The 20,886-nt window shown below is 50.5% G+C and overlaps 8 protein-coding genes across 8 annotated transcripts; 5 read left to right on the forward strand and 3 right to left on the reverse strand.

Moving 5' to 3' along the window:
• Positions 1–1,453: 1,453 nt before the first annotated feature.
• LRP88_00278 (uncharacterized protein) lies at positions 1,454–2,982 on the forward strand (the record flags this gene model as incomplete). Its single annotated transcript, XM_083236994.1, has 3 exons — positions 1,454–1,494; positions 1,571–1,576; positions 1,629–2,982. The coding sequence occupies 3 exons, from the start codon at positions 1,454–1,456 to the stop codon at positions 2,980–2,982; spliced, it is 1,401 nt and encodes a 466-aa protein (XP_083107363.1).
• A 393-nt stretch (positions 2,983–3,375) lies between these two features.
• On the reverse strand, positions 3,376–3,802 carry LRP88_00279 (DUF3759 domain-containing protein; the record flags this gene model as incomplete). Its single annotated transcript, XM_083236995.1, has 3 exons — positions 3,376–3,545; positions 3,602–3,736; positions 3,787–3,802. 3 exons carry the CDS (start codon positions 3,800–3,802, stop codon positions 3,376–3,378), a joined length of 321 nt encoding a protein of 106 aa, XP_083107364.1.
• Positions 3,803–6,478: 2,676 nt separating this feature from the next.
• Positions 6,479–9,235, forward strand: LRP88_00280 (concanavalin A-like lectin/glucanase domain-containing protein; the record flags this gene model as incomplete). The annotated part of the gene is made up of 5 exons (XM_083236996.1): positions 6,479–6,605; positions 6,660–7,131; positions 7,182–7,567; positions 8,081–8,447; positions 8,503–9,235. The coding sequence occupies 5 exons, from the start codon at positions 6,479–6,481 to the stop codon at positions 9,233–9,235; spliced, it is 2,085 nt and encodes a 694-aa protein (XP_083107365.1).
• A 304-nt stretch (positions 9,236–9,539) lies between these two features.
• On the forward strand, positions 9,540–10,097 carry LRP88_00281 (dihydrofolate reductase-like domain-containing protein; the record flags this gene model as incomplete). Its single annotated transcript, XM_083236997.1, has 1 exon — positions 9,540–10,097. The coding sequence occupies one exon, from the start codon at positions 9,540–9,542 to the stop codon at positions 10,095–10,097; it is 558 nt and encodes a 185-aa protein (XP_083107366.1).
• Positions 10,098–11,367: 1,270 nt separating this feature from the next.
• Positions 11,368–13,329, forward strand: LRP88_00282 (P-loop containing nucleoside triphosphate hydrolase protein; the record flags this gene model as incomplete). Its single annotated transcript, XM_083236998.1, has 1 exon — positions 11,368–13,329. The coding sequence occupies one exon, from the start codon at positions 11,368–11,370 to the stop codon at positions 13,327–13,329; it is 1,962 nt and encodes a 653-aa protein (XP_083107367.1).
• A 151-nt stretch (positions 13,330–13,480) lies between these two features.
• Positions 13,481–15,083, reverse strand: LRP88_00283 (major facilitator superfamily domain-containing protein; the record flags this gene model as incomplete). The annotated part of the gene is made up of 2 exons (XM_083236999.1): positions 13,481–14,394; positions 14,462–15,083. The coding sequence occupies 2 exons, from the start codon at positions 15,081–15,083 to the stop codon at positions 13,481–13,483; spliced, it is 1,536 nt and encodes a 511-aa protein (XP_083107368.1).
• Positions 15,084–16,983: 1,900 nt separating this feature from the next.
• Positions 16,984–18,294, forward strand: LRP88_00284 (uncharacterized protein; the record flags this gene model as incomplete). The annotated part of the gene is made up of 1 exon (XM_083237000.1): positions 16,984–18,294. The coding sequence occupies one exon, from the start codon at positions 16,984–16,986 to the stop codon at positions 18,292–18,294; it is 1,311 nt and encodes a 436-aa protein (XP_083107369.1).
• Positions 18,295–18,510: 216 nt separating this feature from the next.
• Positions 18,511–19,647, reverse strand: LRP88_00285 (uncharacterized protein; the record flags this gene model as incomplete). The annotated part of the gene is made up of 1 exon (XM_083237001.1): positions 18,511–19,647. One exon carries the CDS (start codon positions 19,645–19,647, stop codon positions 18,511–18,513), a length of 1,137 nt encoding a protein of 378 aa, XP_083107370.1.
• Positions 19,648–20,886: the final 1,239 nt, after the last annotated feature.

The raw sequence follows: 20,886 nt of genomic DNA on the forward strand, positions 1-20,886 counted from the left end.
GTTGCTACTCAGGCACGCCACCTTGATGGGTGGACGGAACCGGCAACCACTCTTCCCACACCCTGCCATAAATCGCCCTTGCATTAGCGCAATTCTAAATGAATGCCATCTCACTGGAGACGGTTCTAGCTCTAGTAGGTCTCTATTGCAACCTAACTCGGCTACCCGGATATCTTCCAAGATTGAAGGTTTCTCTATATCCGCTAAGCCTCAGCCACCTCGTGGAGTCCAATACTAAGTATCATCTTAAATACCATCTATCCGGTGTATCTTATAGGCGGTCGCTTATATTTGCAACTCTATTTTATCCTCTAAAAAATCCCATGATGTTTTGATATTCTACTAAATAAAGCAGGCATGTAATATAGTATGACCAGTGCTAGGATGTAAGCCTATTATTGCCCTCGCTATCTTCTACCCAACACAGTTCAAATTGCTTCGTAAAAATTGCTTCATATATCCTATAGAACTAGATGCAGAAATCTCTCGTATTGTAAGGGGAGACGATAACTAGGCCAGAAGGCGGTGACGAAAGGCGCACGAACTCATGAGATGAAGGTGCTCATCAACCAGGTAGATTTTTTCTCACAACGCAATAAGTCTCTTCCATCAAGCAAGACCCGACAATTCCGAGATTGCTGAAACGAGCGTTCAATTATTGTTCAAAAGATAGTTGCTCGCAAAGCGTAGTCGCCTGGAGGATTGATCCCGAACTGATATCACCTGACTACGATCCTCAAATATCTGCCTTGTTGGTACAGGTACATCGCTTCCAGGTCAGATGCGCGGAACAAAAGGACTTGAGCTTCCCCATCAGATATCCACCTCCGAGACCAGGTAGCCAAGCCTGACAAAAGTCCCCTAGGCGTGCTGCGGAGTAGCGTATCACGACTACCTTGTACTTGCGTCATCACCCGAGTAACTCGAACTGGGCTTGGTGTTTGACCCTTGCTCTCATATCATGTCTACCTTGCCACTAACTCCCAAGAATCATAGTAAAATGGCCAATAGCTGCTCATCCACCCCTCAGATGTTTCTTTGCAGATGTTTCTTTGCAAAAAAAACGTCAATCCATCAATGAAACTCCGAGGCGGGGATCCTTGCCCCTGGCAGGCCCGGGATTATGCATATTCCTAGTGTCGTCTTGGCATGTAACGCTGATAAAAGAATGTCAGCACAGCTTCTTTTTCGACCTTCCCGATTCAAGCCTGATCTTCCTGGCGGCCGATGGAACTCCCGAGCCACCTTCCAAAGGTCGATAGCTCCGCGATAACTCACGAGGTGGGGTTATTGCGCGAGAAGCCCTGCGTGACGTTGATGAGGGACTTGTTGATGTCGATGGATTGAGCCAGTGGTATCATATATGGAGTATATTAAGCTGCATCCCCCTCCTCAGTCTTATGTGGTGTTCCCATCATTGTCTTGAGACAGGAATCCTACCTTGAAGTCGACAATGAAGTTGACCACGGCAGCTACTCTTCTGACGCTGCTCCCGTCTTTGGGGGCAGCTGGCAAGGACCGCAGACCACAGGTCAAGTCTCACAAGCTCCAGAAGCTCATTACTGAAAAGGGGTATGTTCTCATCTAGTGGCCTGAGGCTTGCATACTAACCGTCTCAGTTTGATGAGGAACCTGCAAAAGCTCAATGACATCGCCTATGCCAATGGCGGAAACCGCGCTTTTGGTCTTCCTGGATATGACGCATCTGTCGATTTCATTTACAAGGAGCTTAAGAAGCTCAAGGGTTTCAAGGCGTGGAAGGAGGATTTCCCTGCCCTCTATACCGACACCACAGCGGCGGAGGTCACAGTCGATGATGAGACGTTCCGCACCGTCGCCCTGACCTATACTCCCAGCACTCCCGAGGAAGGTATCACGAGAGAGCTAGTCCACGGACCCGAGGGTGAGGCTGGATGTTCGGCCGACAACTACGAAGGCCTCGGTGCAGAGGGCAAGATTGTCCTTGTTGAGCGCGGTCGTTGCCCTGATGCCACAACCTTTGCTGGAAAGTTGAAGGCTGCTGCCAAGGCAGGTGCCGTTGCTGTTGTTCTCTACAACTCTGATCCTGCCAAGCTCACCGCTGGATCTCTCTCAACTCCCAACCCTGATGAATATGTTCCCGCGGCTCTCATCGACCAAGAGCCGGGACAGGCGTTGAAAGCCCGACTCGAGGCGGGAGAGACAGTCGAGGCTTACGTCCAGATTCAACAGCTCATTGAGGAGCGCATCACGCAGAATGTGTTTGCTGAGACCAAGGGAGGCGATGGCACCAACGTGGTTATGCTTGGAGCCCATCTCGATTCCGTCAAGGCCGGCCCCGGCATCAACGATGATGGATCGGGTACTTCTCTTATCCTCGAGGTTGCCAAGGGTCTGCAGCACTTCTCAACCAACCTCAAGGTCCGATTCGGCTGGTGGGGAGCAGAGGAGAACGGCCTGTGGGGAAGCAAGGCATATGTCAACAGTCTGACTCCCAAAGAGGTTGACAAGCTTCTGGTCTACCTCAACTTTGACATGGTTTCGCGTGGTTTCTATGGAGTTTTCGATGGTACCGGCGAGAAGATTGGCCCTGGTGGGCCTCCTGGATCCGATGTGGTTGAGGATCTTTTCGTGGAGCACTTTACTTCCAAGGGCATCGAGGTCACTCCCGTAGGTCTCACTGGCGGCACTGACTACGTTCCTTTCCTCGAGGTCATCAAGAAGCCCGTTGGCGGTCTCTTCACCGGCACTGGAGCGGAGCAGGATGCCTGCTACCACCAAGCCTGCGACAACATCACCAACCCAGTTCCTGAGACAATCACCATCAACGCCAAGGCAGCAGCCCATGTTCTCAGTATCCTTGCCGTTGACGGTAAGGACCTGATCCCAAAGACTCCTGCCAACTCTACCACGGCGTCCATCAAGGTGCGAGACGCTGCTTCACTTCACGAGCATGACTTTACGGCGGTTTTGGGCAAGTTCTGCGATCATGATTTGATTTAAAAGCCATGGCGAGGACAAGCCTTTCAGTTACAAATCTATGAGAGAATGATGTATGGAGACAAACTATCAAATGGGATGATGGCTTGAAGCGGTGGCTCCCAGACAATCTCACACATTGGGGTTTTGACTGCTAGCAGAATAGCAGTAGGTTTGGTCGCCGGGTACGTAGCACTTGAAACGTGGCCCATAAGCCTCAAGTATAAAAAGAAAATACGACTCTTGATGACCCAGCTTCATCCAATATGCTAATTTCTCCCTATTCATATGGGAAAGTAAGCCGCTCAATATATTCATGGTTTACGTCAAGTGATGCTGAGCAATGCTTGTTGACATAGAAAGTTTGTCATATTTAACTATTCCAGGATTCAAGTGCAACGCTAGTTTTGACGATATTTACCAACGGCCTTCCTGAGCGAGTTGCTCCTCAGCCTGTCGCTGAGCATGGTGCTTTGCCTTCTCGCGATCGACATAGTCCAGGCCCCTAGTCTCAACCTCACGGTCCACAAAGGCACCAATGGCTCCTGCAAGAATCTCCTTTGCTTTTGCGTGAGAGTCCGGGTGGCCTGGTGATTGTGTTAGCCAAGTCGTGACGATAGTCTACGGTATTTTTGTCACTAACCGTTCCGAGAGACGTGATTCTCATACGCCTTGGCGGCCTCGAAGGCGGCAGCGCCTCCGAGAAGTTCGTGAGACCACTCGGCTTCGTGAGGACGGTTCACAACCTGGTCGTAGGCCTGAGCCTGATCGGAGTCGCCTGGTGTGTGTGAGTTGGGGAGCTAGCCACATATTTGGAGATCGTCTCACTATCAAACCAGCCCATGGTGGATACTTTAAAATGGAAGATGAAGATGTATCGAGAGTTTAGAGTGCAGTGTTTAATGGTGAAGAACCAGCTTAGAGAACCTAGACACCAAAAAGGGTGGAGATGGTCCCTTCTTAAGCAAAGACAGAGTTGGTGTATGCACGACAACAGGGTGCAATGCTGTCATTGCGGAGTCGTCTCAAACGAAAGCCTCTTGCGTATTCCTGACATTCTCAGACAATTTCAATACCTGTTCCAGATCATGATAGGGCACATCGGATCTCACGGCTCGGTTCGTGATGCTCTCGGCAAGCGCCGTGCCGAAGACTCGGATATTCGGCGCCCCCAGAATACGTCATGTTCAGCTCTCAACGCCAGACTCCACCATCTCCGCGTAAGCATATCGCCGTCAGACACTCGGCAGGTGGTCTGCAGTCGCTACTGTCCCTCTTCTGAGGATGGCGGGATCATTGTGTGTTAGACGCCGTCGTCTCAGACATATGCCGCGTTTACCGTACACCCTCACCGCTCAGCTGGACACTCTCACGCTAGGAATTTTGTCACAAGCTTAACTAGTAGCATGAATGCTGATGGCTTGCTTTGTAAATTCCGCCTATGCAGCCGCTGAACTGTCCGGCATCGTAGGGTGCAATTGTTGGGTTCGGCTTGGAGCAATACAGCTTAACGCTAACACCAAATCTACGAGTCCCTGCAGGAGAACCAGTCTTGGCAAGCATTAATGCAAGCCACAGTCTGAGAGCACAGCATGTGAGATGATGGCTGGTGAACGATCACCACACAATACCGCGTGCGGGGTTTTCATGCCATTCGACGGGGGAGAGGCTATTGAGACAGGCTAGACAGCATTCAGGGAGCCCATCAGGGCGGTAGCATGGCGGAGACAATGGTTGTTGGCCCACTGGAGAGTGGGAGCTATATCCAGCCATCAGAGCATGGGCAGAAAGCTACGGATGGCATTGGGATCTAGAAGCAGCTGTTCTTCTAAGCGATTCTGATGGAGGGCCGGATATTTGCTTGGCTTGCACCTTATCTACAGTTCACAACGGAGATGCACCAACATGGGCAAGCGTTGACCCCACGATAGCAGCAGTATCCAGCATCGCGCGTGTCTGCAAGGTATGGCGGGGCAATGTCACAGGAGCCGTTGATCATATCAAGGACGATGCGATGGCGAGGACGCCATGCTCAGTCTAGAGCAAGGGGTATAGAGGGGACATCACAGGGGATGCCGGCCTACAGCGATGTTCTTCGATCAATGCAGCCCTCAGCTTTCAGGGTTCGAGTTCGATCGATGGTTCGTTCGTTTGGAGGAGGGAGTCGCACGTCGATGGGGAGCCGACTGTTCACGGGGACTCTGGTGTCTTAGGAGGGCTTTCGGCATCGTCGAGGAGGCGCTGGAACAGCATTAGGGGGACAGAGTCGGATTGGGAAGGGGAGGTATCGACGGACGCGGGGATGATTGTGTGATCGGAGCAGGTTGGAGTCGTTGGGCGATTGACGCGACCGCGCTTCCGATGCACTGCCAACCGTTAGTTCATCGCGTTTTTTTGTGTCTCGTTCGAGTAGGCTTTGTTTGCAGTGCCGACTCGAGGTGTCTTCAGCATCGCGCGTCTGTTGCGAGATACTAAGGCGCGTCTCCTGCAGGAAGAGCATTCTGCTGCTTGATGAGGGGCTCGGGACGGGTCGCGCAGATCGGCCACAGACCATCAATCAATCGACCCAGCCACAAAGGTGAGCCCCTCAAGCCAACCACCTACCCTAGAATGAAATAGAATTAGGCATTAGCAACTATATAACGGAAAGAGGCTACCATTATTGGTTCAGTGTACCAGGTCAAAGCATAAAAATGTCCTCGCAGCTGTAAGAGTTTTAGAAAATTGTTTCTATGAGCACGTGGTTCGCGTGTGGTGCATAAACACCGTCTAAAGCAAAAGAGCAGCTAAAGTTTTAGTAACCTAACGCCCTTCTTCCCATCCACATAGAGAAAGTCATACAATCCAGCACAAAAAGCCTACTTAGAAGAAAGCACTCCTCGCCTATTATTGCTATCTCATTAATTCTAACGAAAGTGTCCTCCAACGTTTCAAGCGAGAATACAGTCTGTCCTCCTATGTACAAGTCTGGCCAGAAAGGGGACGATATTGAGCTCTTACTGTTCCATGAGGTTAAGGTCACCGCAGCTCAACTGTTCCATCGGCGATAGTTGCATACTGGGAAGATAACCTGTAAAGCCACCCATCTTCGTAGATATGCGAGATTACAGCCACTTTTCGTCTCCAGTTCCAAGGTGGCTATGACGTTGCCGAGGATGCCGAGCTCTGCCAATAAGGCCACGTCAGCCTTTTCGGTGGCTCTGATTGGCTGCCCACTATCTCGCGTCAACAGGGATCTCGAGAGCCAAGTGACGCAACCATCTAGCGAGCTCTTAAATAAATTACAGCGCGTGTTTTGCCAAGGTTTCAAAGTTGAACCTGGCGTATCCAGCATGTTCACGTATGTCCAATTTGTGGGCCAAGACTTTCCAAGAGTCTGGGCTGTGGTGAGAGCGGGGTTATCGTTGACCATGCAACAGAGCCAAAAAGTCGGACGACGACGCGTTTTTTTCTATGACCGCTACTAACCCCTAGCCACCTTCTTTTTGTCTGTGGAGGAAAAGGGCCAACAACCATCGATATGAGGTTGGTTGTAGTCGCCGCCAACGCGGTCGCGTTGCTGCTTGGGGTTGTTTCAGCCACATCCGATCATGTCACAACAATTTGTGATAAGCAGAGGTTTGGCGAGTTGAACGATTCGCTCATGTGTGAGTAAACAACCGATGACACACCAATCTGCACCTAGCTGACTCTTCACACAGACTATCCAAATGCATGGAACGATAAAAGTCCCAAAGACGGCTTCGTGTGCATGAGAGTCGACAATTCCACTCCTGCTTACGACGCTTTATGGAACTGGGATAAAGATATCCAAGACGTACACTCGTTTCCGTACGTGCGGTTCAGCCACAAAGACATTCCCCTGCGCCTCAGCAGCCTCCAATCTATCCGCCTGTCGACCAAATGGATGTATACTCCTGGCAGTCCCAGCGAGCCGCCTCGCGACTTTACTCAGTCGGTGTGGGCAGAGAATAAGGCGGAGCTGCAGAGAGACGGAGTACAGGCCAATGCCGCCTGGGACTTCTTCCTCGATGATGACCGCAATAGGACTCTGTATCCCCAAGATGCGGCTATTGAGTTTATGGTCTGGCTTGGTCGGGTGGGAGATCCGTGGTGGCTTGGTCGACAGGAGAATACGATTCTCTCCAATGTGACACTTGGAGAGACCGAGTTGTGAGTGCCAGCTACTCCCTTTCCTTGTTTCCAACACTGACAATATCAAGCTCATTATACTACGGCCGCAACTCAGGTGGCACACATGTATTCACTGCCGTCACTCGGAACGGCGAGGACGTCTTGTCCTTTGATGAAGACTTCTACCCTCTTTTTGAGTACATCCTTGAGCAAGCACACAAACATATTGACACACCGGATGACCTGCCCAAGGATCCTTGGCTAGGAATAGTTGAGTTCGGTACAGAAACTTGGCTTTCAGATGGAAATGTCACCTTTACTGCTGCTGATTTCAGCATGGAACTCAACGGATCCGTCAGGAACAGGACTAAGACTAATTCTAATGATGACGACAGTACGGGAGGAGATGACAACTCCACTGATGGCAACGACAAGAATTCGTCCGACGACGAAGAAGACCATGCGTCGACCCTAAGTAAGTCGATGCTTGGCTATGCACTGTCGGCGATTTTGATGATCAGCGCTTTTTGCGTTTAACATGGCTTGGGGTGTAGGTAGAACTGGGTATCTCACGTACTTTAGAAAGGCATGGGAATAGACTAGATTTTTATCTTCCAGCCACTGTCAAGGCCTAATTTGTTCTTCACATAATTCCCTCATCTCCCTTGTTTCTCGGAAACCCCAGAACCGAGACCCGTGATAGGGCCGGCAACTGAGCCCATTTTCCAAAAGAAAGATGGTAATTATGACGTGATATATATTGCAGAAATATGCAAAGAATCAACCATGAAGCCGCTCTTGTCACATTTGTGACAAGTCACCATCCAGTGCCATACAGTTTAAACCCCTCGCTTGCATGATCCGTTGGCGGGACAACCTGAATCCTTCCGTCCCAGGAGCGCGAATTTCCCTCCGTCAACTTGCTGATCCTGTGAACTCATCTCAAGTGCATTGTCGCCTGTGTTGTTTAGCAGAATGTCGTCAACAGCGTCGCTGGCTACGGAAAGCCGGCTGTGGAGGGCCCTCTTTGCCCTCCCGATCCTCGCCTTCTCTGGCCTCATGATCCGAGCATTTGCGATGGGCGAACCGGTTGGTCCCGTCATACAAAACATGGTCGAAAATTCGCAGTTTACGTGGAGCGAAGGCACCGTCAAGATCCTCCAGGAATTCTATGGTATCTCCCTGTTGGACGAGATCTTTGCTCATATCACGGTTGCTTTTGCTCAGTTGCAATTCTTTTCCGATCCACGAGCATATTGGCATTCGTTTGTCTTTCTTACCGACTTTGCTGGCATGTATATGGTATTCTTGATCGAAGGCTACAGGCCAGCGAATAGGTTCCCCCTTGTACGATTGTAAGTACTATGCTAGAGCATGGTCATTGGACTCACCTCTTCTAACTTTATCTAGCCCATTTATTATCCTATTTCTCGCACAGCTCCTGGGAATTGGCTTCCTTGCCCCAGTCTACTTCTTCCTCTTTTACGTTTTTACGCCGGCATACAAGCTTACTACCCCGAGTCTTCATCGTCCGGGTGTGGCATCCTGCATCGTCCTGTTGCCGACTATTGCATTGTCATACTTCTCTTCACACTTCCCGTCTTACATTCATCCTTCTCTTGAAGCGAGAAACTGGTGGAACTGGATCTGGCAGCTTTTCCCCGTGTGGGGATCGTTCACCATGCTTGCGACCTCCAAGATAACCTCCGGTGTTAGCAAGACACGGCCGACCAAAGATAATTCCAATCAGGAGCTAGTCATCCTCAGGATCACTGTATACTTGCTTGCATTCATCAGCACTGCAACATGGTGGTACGTTATTCTAAAGATTGAGGGCCCCTTGTCTGAGGTTTTCATGCCCCAATACTTTATCGAGTCCCCCCAAGAACCAGACGAGTGCCTTCGGACCATCATTCAATATGATTACGTGTGCACCTACTCGGCTGGTTTTCTCTGGCTTGCATATCACTTTAGTGATCTGGAGAAGGCTGGTATTTGCGAAGTGCCCTGGATTCGAGCTTTGGTCGTTGCTGGCGTCGTGGGGGCTGTTGTTGGTCCTGGATCGCTCTTCATTCTGATTTGGCTTTTGAGGGAGGAACTCCTGGCGTCGCAAGCATCAGTAAGGGAGCCTGAGAAGTTCTGAAGCATATTCATGAATGGCTATCGAGATCTTGTGGAAGGTGGCCAAGTTTATCTTATCTGGGTTATTGGTTGGGCGAAATACGTGTAATGACTCATTCTGTCTCATAGCCGTCTTTGTCAATATGCTGCGAATACTATCAAGCATTGCATACATATGCAGTCTGACATGGCACATCTTGTCAAGGGGCTAATAAGACGGGTAGATTTTCAACCGATCGGCGTGGTACATGTGCCTGACATTTCCCTCGAATCTTATGACCCCGCTTTCGACTCATTCTCACTCATTCTTCTTCTTTCTATCCGCCATGCCCCAGCTTCGTTACAACGTGGCGACCAGCCTCGATGGCTACATAGCCTCGCCGGACGGCTCTGCTGATTGGATTGTCGACGATCCAACGATTGACTTCAAGGAACTATATGGGGAGTTTGACTTCTTTGTCATGGGCCGAAAGACGTACGAAACTATGCTGTCGCTTGGAGGACCGAATGAGAACCCTCTGTCCAACCGGCCCAAGGAGAGTGTCATAGTGGCGAGCCAATCTTTGAAGCCAGAAGATTTCCCCGATATCACTATCTTATCGACGAATGTACTGGAATTCGTTCGCCAGTTGAAGTTGGGAACCGGGAAGGATATATGGCTTATGGGAGGTAGCAATCTTGCAACTCAGTGTATGCGTGCCGGCTTGATTGACACAGTCGAGGCAGCAGTCATGCCCGTGGTATTAGGGGACGGCATCAAGTTGATGGAGGCAATTGACTCTACTGAGAATCTGCCTGTCAGACTCAACCTGCTGGGAAGTGAACCGTTGGAGAGTGGAATCATCATGACCAGATATGCAGTCATGCAGGGACCGTGCAAATAACTGTGGTCAAAGGAAGGGCGCGTGGTCGGCCTGGTCTAATTAGAAAATTATCTCAAGTCGATGGAGTTGTTGAAGCCTTGATTAAGAGTTATTGGCTGGATCGTAAGCGGGCGAGCCGAAAGCACCGCCACTTCACAAGATGGAGAGAGCCGAGTCCGGGATAGCGAATTAAGAGCGATGGACCCACCGAATTAGATGAATTCCCCGAGTGTATATCCAATTGTGCTTCCCTTTTCATGTGTAAATTGACATGGGTTGCTTGGGTTTCGTGGGTATCGAGTTCGAGAGGGTGTGAGGGCCGTTTCTTGCAAGCAGGCTGTCATTACGCCCTTAGCGCAAGTGCTCTCCATTGGAAGTAGTACATTAACAAGGTCCCGCTAACCGCTCCGCAGGGATAGATAGTGATCTAGCAGTGGGTCGAGTGCGACGCAAGTCAGGAGATGCCTGTCAATACGCTATCACCAATCACAGCGCCCTATAAGCGGCGTCCTAATGAGGGAACTTGTCCCGCCCCTCGCAGGCCTGAGTCACGTCGGGCTGAGTGACGACAACGATGACTGGATCAACGGGGGACAGGCATTCTAGACTCCCAACAAGGCTGCAGATGGCGGCTGACGCCGAGGTGGCGGTAGGCGGTGCAAAACGGGTTGATTGTTTTTAAGAGAGGCGAAATTCCCCTACTCTGGAATTCTTGTTTCGAACTATGAGCTCTTCGACGAGAATCAACCTTCAAGACACCGACCAGCTTCGGTCAAGCTCTGCCGTTCACACGATGCCGCCAATTCTTCAAATTTCCCGAGCTCTTCACTTCAGCTGCGCCATTGCTGCTGTGGTTTTTGTTTCCGCTATCACACTTGTTAATCTGGGAGCTGTCAAGGACAGAAAACATAAACGTCGAGATGTTTCTCGTCGCAGTCATCTTCCTTATATCCTCTTGATTTTGTCCTACATCACCGAGGGTGTATTCACAATTTTCCAGAGAGATGAATCCGCACTAAAGGAGGCCCGGACCTTTCATCTGGTGGTGCTTATTTCTACCTGGACGTTTATCTGGACTCAGCAAAAAACATCCCGGCATCTGACATGGGGAACATCACTCCTCACACTGGCATCCGAGACACCGCTGTTGATTCTCACGGTTCTATTCGACAAGAGGGGAGCTTATTTCCCTTTTCAAATATCATGCCAAGCTGTCAGACTTCTGCTTCTGCTGTTCCTTGCAGTAGACCAAGTCTACAGAAGCAGAACCGAAACCCGTATCTCTGCAGGAATGGAAGAACAAACGCCATTCCTCCAGGCTCAATCCCATGGCGGAACACTTGGGGCGCCCTCCTACGGAACCGAGGCCTCGATTGCAACCTCTGTATCTAGCGACGACGAGGACGATACGATCACCGAGGCAAGCGACTCTGAGGATGACACCGCCAGCATCAAGCGCCGCCGAGCAAAGAGACTCAAGGAAACCGGAGGCTGGTGGGGATATCTCTCCGACTTTTCCATACTTGTTCCATTCTTCATCCCGAAAAAGGATCGCAAAGTCCAATTCTCCATCCTGGTTTGCTTCTTTTGCATCGCAGCGAACCGAATCTTCAACGTCCTGATCCCTCGTCAACTGGGCATTGCCGCTGATGAGCTGCTAGAGCACAAGAACCCTTTCAGGGCGCTGTTTATTTGGTTTATTTTGAGCATTCTTTCTGTGGAAGGCCTTGTTGGACTGATGGAAGAGTTGGCCAAGATCCCTATCAAGCAGTTTTCATACCGACAACTTACCAATGCTGCATTCGGCCATGTTTTATCTCTGTCCATGGACTTTCACTCTGACAGAGATTCAGCTGAAGTCATGAAGGCCATTGAGCAGGGAGAGTCGTTGACCAACTTCCTCGAAGTGCTCATCATCGATCTCCTACCCACGCTGGTGGATGTGGCCATCGCGTTTGGCCTCTTATACTGGAAGTTCAACATCTATGTTTCCCTAGCTATGGCTGTAGCAATCGCTGCGTACCTTACCGTGGAGGTGATAACTTCCAACTGGAACATCAGCAACCGGCGCAAATCCTCTCATACTCAGAGAGAAGAGGCACGTGTCATGCATCAGGCCGTCCAAGGCTGGCAAACTGTCACCTACTTCAACATGCTTGGATTTGAGCGAGGACGATTCGGCCAGGCTGTCGAAAACAAGTTGGCTGCAAGCCGCGTCTGGGGCAAGATGGATGCCTACACCGAAATGGTGTTGAACATGATGATTCCCTCGACCTTTTTCGTCCTCGCAAGCCTTGTCATTTACGATATTTCACAGGGACGATCAACTCCAGGCGACTTTGTCTTTTTGGTCCAGTACTGGGAATACATGATCTGGCCGATCAGGTTCATCTCGCGCAACTATCGGAGCCTTGTGTCTGACATGGTTGATGCGGAACGTCTTCTCTACCTTCTCCGCACAAAGCCAAGCGTTGTCGACAAGGAGGGAGCCACGGATCTTGTCAATATCCAAGGCCACGTCGCGTTTGACCATGCTCATTTCCACTACGATGAAAGAAAGCCGACGATTCGAGACCTTTCCTTCTCGGTTGCGCCTGGACAGACGGTGGCATTTGTTGGAGAGACGGGAGCCGGCAAGTCTTCTATTATGAAGCTACTCTTGCGATTCTACGATGTCAAAGATGGATCTATTACCATCGATGGCTATGACATTCGCGATATAACTCTGAGCTCTCTTCGAAACGCTCTTGGCGTTGTTCCGCAAGACCCTTTGCTCTTCAACGCGTCTATTCTCGAAAACCTTCGGTATGCCCGACCTACAGCAATCGACAAGGAGATTCACGAGGCTTGCCGTGCTGCTGCTATCCACGACAAGATTCTTTCCTTTGCCGACGGATACAACACCAAGGTGGGCGAACAGGGTGTGAAGCTGTCAGGAGGAGAGATACAAAGGCTGGCAATTGCCCGAGTTTTCCTAAAAGATCCTCCCATCTTAATCCTGGACGAGGCGACAAGTGCGGTAGACACAAACACCGAGTCTAGCATCCAGGGTGCGTTGGATACACTGAGGCGCTCAAGATCAACTTTTGTAATCGCGCATCGGTTGTCCACAGTGGTCAACGCAGACCAAATTCTGGTCATTCATGCTGGAGAGATTGTCGAATCTGGCACGCATACCGAGTTGATCTCACGTGGAGGAAGATATAAAGAGTTGTGGAATAAGCAGGCTGGCAAGACACCAGCATTTGAATGAACGGTGGGCGTCGCAAGTATGACAGAAATTTTGGGTTGGATTAAGTAAAATTATATTACTTTCGGATAAACAATTTCTAATAACCGTATTCTTATCGTTGCTTGTTCTTAAAATAAGCCTTTGTGATTGGCTTCTATACCTCCTGCAACGATCAATCATAGACAGATCCCTTTGACCACTTTGATCTCGCTCTAATCCTCTTTCCATATCTATAAAACACAAACGGAACGGGTATCAGCAACGCAGCAAAACCACCCGTGATACTCGAACTAGGCCCAACCCCGATGTTGTGATACATAGGCGTAACGACGAGAGGAAACGCAGCTGCGAAACAAGAACGAAGAAAAGTGTTTGCAGCCACAGCAGATGCTGCGTAGGTTTGGAAGGTGTCAACCAAATAGTTGAGTGCTGCTTGGAAAATGGTAAAGAATCCTGTTCCAAGGAGGACCAGGCCAATACAAGGAACAACCCAGTGAATGTCCTTTTGTGCAGTCCACCCTGTCAGGAATTGGCCACCACAGAAGACGAATGATCCAATCATCATCGGAGGCAGGCGCTTCTCAGGAACAGCTCGGTTTCCAGCTGCATGGTAAGCCTTGTTGTATAGCAGCTGGTTGTAAACGTTGGCGCCACAGCCAAGCACAGCTCCTATAAAGATACAGAGGAAAGGCAACTCAGAAACGAGAATGCCCCAGCCTTTGATCTCTCCAAATATGATGGGGATGGCGCCAAGTTGCATGTACAAAATGCCATAGCAGAAGCTGGCGTATAGCGCGACCAAGAAACAAATGGGCGTGGAAAGTAGCTGAACTGGGCGGACAAGGAACTTCTGGGCGAGCTGTGAGATGCTCACATCCCATTCTTCAAACTTGGCGTGAAGTGCCCAGTTTCCAGTCTCGTGGCGCAGACGGCGGGCCTTGTATACAAGGAGCCGAGGCGGGTAACTCTCATCGACAAAGATGACGGCCAGTGTGAGGAAGATTACTTGGACAATACCTGTGAGGTACTCGGCCCAGCGCCATCCAAGTGATGGTTCTTGCACAACAGCAGCAGAGACAATAGGGCCTAGAAATAAGTAAGTATCTGGAAATTTGACTCGTGAGAGTTCTGAAAAAGTGCGAATGGAACCTACCAAGGACTGGCCCGCCAACCACGGCCATGGCGTAACCAGCCATCGCTATTCCTCTCTCAGACGGTGAAAATAGATCTCCAAGAACGCCACCAGTATTTGTCACTGGCGCCGACGCAAAGAAAGCCCCGAAGAAGCGTGTCAACATCAGAGTCTGGAAATCTTTCGCGGTTGCGCTTCCAAAACTGAAACTGATGGCAATGAACATGGGGATAAGAACAGCCAACCTCCGTCCGTAAACCTCACTGAGAGGCGCCCATAGAAGAGGCCCGATTCCGAAGCCGAGGAGAAATATGGTAGTACCCAGCGTTGAGACTTGCTTAGAGACGTGAAAATGCTCCGCAACCTGGGCTGTGCCCGCAGAATATGAAGACGATGCCCAGGTGGCTGACATGGTAACAAGACCATAGAGCAAGGTGGTTAGAACCTTTTTCTTGGTTGGCCAGTTCATCGGCCGATATGGATCGTCAGGGCCATCAAAGTCAACGAGCTGGTCTTCAGTCGTTTTGATGTGAGACAATGGATGGGTGAACTGTGGAACTGGGCGACTTCGAATACGCGACAGGATGGATTCTCGTCGAGAGATGGTCCTTGTCAAGCCGAGTCCTGTTGTATTGCCATTCATTGAGTAATGGGCAGAATTGGCGTCGTTTTCGGTTCGGGAATGGCTGCTTGATGAAATAGACGATTCTTCATCACTGAGCTCCCCTAATGAGGATCCTCTTTCATCGGCGAGATGCATATTGACGAACTGCAACACATTCCAGGCGATGCGTGACTCTATGATTAAACAAGGTCAAGAACCAGGAGGCGAGATCAAGACGAAAGGATTTTACTTCTCCTTTAAGTGGTTGATCGGGACCGGTTTCGGCGTCACATCTTAATCCCGGCCCCAACGTCTCCGCTCCGAAAGGCCGGCCGGCACTCAGGTTCCGTTTGGGGCCAATTGGGTGACGTCACTGGTAATTCTTGAGGTGTGATTTGCAGAGCTTTGTCGGCTATTTTGGTGCGTCACCGAGTGCTCTTCGGATATAAACGTTTGGAAGAGTCGCTCTTGACGTCCTTTAATGACGGCGTTTGGTCATTAGGCCGAGATCGCTCAGCATGTGACGAAAAGGCATTTTGATTTTTATGAAAGGGTCAAGTAGCCGAGTCGGCAGTTCCTTATCTTTTCCGTCTTCCTTGGCTTTGGCTGTGAGAGGATCGGCTTCCTTGTCTATCAGCAATCCGATAACAGCATTGGCAAACAAATAATTTTACTTCTCGCAAAGAAACGGCTCAGACGCAGTGGTATATAGGACGATTTAGAAGACATTACTGACTTTAACCCTAGAACATCTCAATCGTTGCCAGACTAATAAGTTTGTAGCCTCATTGTTCCAGCTAATCTTGAGAAACCCAGTGATCTCTACAAAGAAACAAGGCTCGCAGGAATGGTGGGCCCACTGGCCCAGTGATGAGAGGCATGATCATGGAGTGGATGAGAAAGCTCAAAAAGAGTTCTTTGTTCCTCATCAAAACCCAACCTCGAAGACTTGGAGTCACTCGGAGGTGGTGAAATTAGTTATTACCTCGAATCTCTCTCCAAGAACTCCTGAGCGGAATCTCCTGTACGATCAAGAGGACCGAATGAATTGTAGACCCATTTCTTAATCCTTACTGGTCGAAACCGTGTCTACAGTCAGGTGGGTGGCGAAGGCTCACAGCCTGCATGCACTCTTGCGTCCTTTGTAAAGCATTTCATACACTTGGACCAAGGGAGATTAAATAGGTATTGAGCGTTATGCAAGAGAGATTAATTAATACAGAAACCTGACGAGGCAGCCGCGTGACCTGCGTCGCCGGTCTCAGGCGAACCATGTTGGCTTTCTTACCACATCGGCCAATCTCCTTCGACTTTTATTGTACACTTTCGTGTTGGAGCCGAGTTTTACTTACCGCTGGGGCGCAGTATTCCGCAGGCTGAATGGCAGTGCAAGGAACAACGTACGAAGCCGCGGCCCAACAGCAGCAACCATGTTTCAGGCCTCAGGTAAGTCTTGGCTATTCGGATAAGGCCGCAGTTGCTTGCCTTGTTTGACTAACCCTCTTCAGCGAAACTGAGAGGCGTAGAAATTGTGGATGGGACGCACTGTGGATAAGGCCCAATAGCTGTTGGCTTCTACGCGCCAGAAGGGCCTGACCCGCATGGCAAGGCAGCTGGCTGAAAGGTGTGGCTGCATCTACAAGGCTCCCAATAGATCAATATACAAATAAGGCGTATCGCAAGGCAAAGTAGGAGAGGTAGAAATGAGGCTGTGGAAAGGGGAAAATACGAGGCAACGGGCTCCCTCCCCTAAATATCTACACCCTTAACTTTTCTCGCAACCAGCAACGTCAAAGAAGCCTAGTCACAGTTGATTTCACTCAACTTCCTTACCAAGTCTCAAACCATTCTTCATCTTCAACATATTCAAAATTCACCCTGCACTCTGGCTAGCACCAAGTTGATATCAATGACGCCTCGCAAGGCTCCCCGCATCGCCATGCGCAAGAGCACCCAAGAAATCAGGATCTATATCGACGACTCAAACCTATGGATTCAAGGCCAGAAAGCATCCGCCCAGAAACATCGGTACCGCGTTGAATCAGATCCTACCTGGAGGTTTGACGCCGGTAAGCTGAAGAACGTCTTGACTCAGCACTGCGGCCTGCCAGCCGATGAGGACATCAAAGCTATCGTCGACCTATATGGATCGACTCCACCCAACGTTGAGTCGATATGGAAGGCTATCAAGTCTTGTAAGGTGGAAGTACACACATTCGAGCGGAGCTCATGGACAAGCCGTGAAAAAGAAGTCGATGCTGAAATCATTGCGGCCTCAGTATCCGATGCCGCTGATCTGTATTACGAAGGAAAATCCGGTATTTTCATCATCGTCTCTGGCGACAAAGACCTCATACGCGCCGTCCTGAGGATTGCCAAGAGAGGATTCGAAGTACACGTCTGGTCATGGACAAACGGAATGTCAGGGGCTTACACGCAGCCCAAGGAAGAATGCCGTCTGCTGATGGACCAAGGGCTCATCAAAATACACCATCTCGACGAACATATGGATAAATTCAGTTTTTACGAAACCGATTTCAATCTTGACAAGAGCGAAATACCTCCCCACAGCATTGTCATCCGGGATCCTTTGCCTCAAGCCGAGGTGGTCGACCAGGCTGTCAAGAGTCTCCGCATTCCGCATTACCGATACCGCAATCAACCTCGTGGAGGTTCTCGAGACGACCTTATTATTATACCTGCCTGTGAGCTTGAGCATAAAATCCATACCGAACTGTTTCAAGACACGACGGAAAGACTCAAGCAGCACGGCCTCAAGGTTATGACATACGTCGCATATAACTCAAAACGCACCGAAGGCCCCAAAAATGGAATGATAGCGCCGAACCGCTTTAACACGCTTGACACGAACAACAGCGTCGAATCAGGGGATACAAATGATGATGTGGGTTTTACGGTCGTCAAGACACGCCAGAAACAACAGAAGCAGCGCCTAAAAGCGGACGAGAGAAAGACTCACAGTCGTTGCCACTGGCGTATGCATTGCAGGGAGGGCATAGACTGCAAATATGGACATACCAAGGAGGAGACGGACGCCTTTAAGACATTTGGAAAGCGGGAAGCAATCAAGTATAAATTCTGCCCAGACGAAAATTGCTTCAAAAAGAAGTGCAGCTACGCTCATACGTGGGAAGAGTTATTTTGTCCAACCTGTGACAAGAAAGGAGACCATGAAATGAGGAATTGTCCAGAGAAGAAGCTTCACTCTATTCAGAGGTATGCTAGCTAAGGGCATCTATGGTTATCACAAGGCGAGAAACGGGTTAAACAGTCAAAGTCATAGTTTAGTCGATAAACTTTTATTACAAGACAACACGCATCTCAGAGGCTGCGTCTCAACATCAAGCTTGATATATGCGTATACTATATTCTATAATTGTTGAAAGGAAGTATCTCGGAGCCATGGCGGCTTTTGCATCTACATCATGCTGTCACCATCATTCTCTTAGAAGAGAGCAATGGCACCCAGGGCAACGAGCATGCCAGCGGGAGCGATGCGGCCGGCACCAGCGTTGACGACAGGGGGGTTGCCACCAGTGGGAGTAGCAACAGGGCCGGTGGGAGCAGGGCCAGTGGCAGAGCAGGCGGTGGGGGTGATGAGGGAACCATCGTTACCGAAGGGGCTGTAGCCAAGGCACTTGGCGTACTCGGCAGCGCAAGTGGCCATGTTGGCACCAGATCCGCTGCGGCACTTGTTGTAAGCCTCGGTGCACTCCTTGGCGCAGTCATGGACGGGGACAACAGGAGCAGGGCCGGTAGGAGCAGGGCCGGTGGGGGCAGGGCCAGTGGGCGCGGGGCCAGTAGGGGCAGGGCCAGTGGCAGAGCAAGCAGTAGGGGTCTTGAGAGAGCCGTCATCGCCGAAGGGGCTGTAGCCCAGGCACTCAGCGTACTTGGCAGCACAGGTGGCCATGTTGGCACCAGGTCCGCTGCGGCACATGTTGTAGGCATCAGTGCACTCCTTGGCGCAGTCGTGGGCAGGGGCGCTGGGCTTGGGAGGAGCAGGGCCGTGAGGCTTGCTGATGGTGCAAGGGCAGTCGGTGATGGTGAAGGTGGTGGGCTTGGTGATGGTGTAGGTCTTGTTGTTGTAAGAGAGAGTGGTGGGCTCAGGGCAGTAGGTGGTGATGGCGGTCACGACCTCGGTGGTGTAGACGGGCTTGGTGGGAGCAGGCTTCTTGGAGCAAGCAGTGGGAGTAACCAGAGAGCCGTCGTTACCGAAAGGGCTGTATCCCAGGCACTCGGCGTACTTGGCGGCGCAGGTAGCCATGTTGGCACCCTTGGCAACACGGCACTCGTTGTAAGCCTCGTAGCAGTGCTCAGCGCAAGCATCCTTGGGAGGGCCAGTGGCGGTGGGCTTGGCGGGCTTGCTGATGGTGCAGGGGCAGTCGGTGATGGTCAGAGTGGTGGCCTCGGTGATGGTGTAGGTCTTGTCGTTGTAGGTGAGGGTGGTGGCAGCCGGGCAGTAGGTGGTCAGAGCAGTGACAACCTCGGTGGTGTAGGCGATGGTACCGTTGCCGTAGACGGGAGAGGCCTTGGCGGCGCCGAGCAGAAGCCCGGCGACAGCAGCGCGAGTGGTGAAACCCATTGTGATTGTTGTTTAGTTGTTTGTTTTGAGCGAGTGTAAGCGGTTGAAGGCTGTAGAAACGAGTGTAGTTATTTGGTTGGAGCGAGGCTGAGGAGAAAAGAGTTGTTTGTGGCTGTCGGAAGTCGGGCTTTTATAACCTTTTGACAGTTGTCTGTTTGGGAAATGGCTCCGCATGCATCCCCCTTTGTGGATATGCTAGACGACGATGATATCATTAAAGCTTCTAGTCTAGATCTTCTGGGGTAAACTAGGACGCGTCGGTGCTAGGTTGGTCTCATGCCTTGAAAGCAACGTCGTCGTCCCACACTGCAATTGGGCCGTCTCAAAGGTAGTTTTGCAATACGAGGTCTGTCCCCAATAGAAGGCCGTCGGATCTCGGCTCCGAGGGCCTTTTGACGGGTCGGTACCTGCATACGAGCCATGCATGGGCCGTCTCGTATCATCCGGTCTTTTTCATTTCGGACCGGCACATCACATCCATCGGCCTTTCCGAGCTGAAGTGCCGTTGTCTGCTGCAGGGGAAGCCCATGATCGATTGGTAATTTGTGGAGGCTCACAGGGGGTGACGAATTATAATTAGAAGCTGCCCTTCTCGATCCGATCCCTGTGCCCCTGTTGGGCTGGCGACAATAACATTAATTGACTAAATCATGCCATATTTGAACGTTAAAGGCATCCCGATGATCGCTCTATTCATTGATTGGCTATCAATCAGGGTTTAACATGGAGGTGCGGCTGGTAAGCCATGTTCAGCTCGTGTCAACCCTTGCCCTTCATATCGTTCCAGAAACCAAGATCTCGGGAGTTATTGAGACATGACATTCCACGGAAGTGAGGAATGCATCAAACTACCCTGAAGCCGAGAGTCTGGAACTCTTTGAAACGGCGTAAAAATCCAATTGAACTATTCTGGAATTTGGACTTCTGGGCCGTTGCGAATGTGAATCATATTTTGCATACGCACGACTACCCACTTGGCGGGTCGCGTTTCTACGCCCATTCCATATCTTGATTGTAGGTATTGTAAGGAATCGTAAAAATCCCGAGCTTTTCTGTGATAGCGGTGTAGCCAGTCTGTCTGTTGTACTCAATAACCCGAGTTGACCAGATTGAAGGCATGCCTCTTGCTGGCGGTGAGAGATACGAAGTGCCCCCTTTCTGTTCAATTAGTGGAAAAGCTGACCCTACGCTTTCACTTGCTTCGTATCCAATGATTGCCCAGATAAGATCATGCTTCCC

The sequence above is a fragment of the Fusarium phalaenopsidis genome (assembly GCF_050370095.1).
Source record: "Fusarium phalaenopsidis strain FUZ10S chromosome Unknown contig_32274, whole genome shotgun sequence".
Classification (NCBI taxonomy): Eukaryota; Fungi; Ascomycota; class Sordariomycetes; order Hypocreales; family Nectriaceae; genus Fusarium; species Fusarium phalaenopsidis.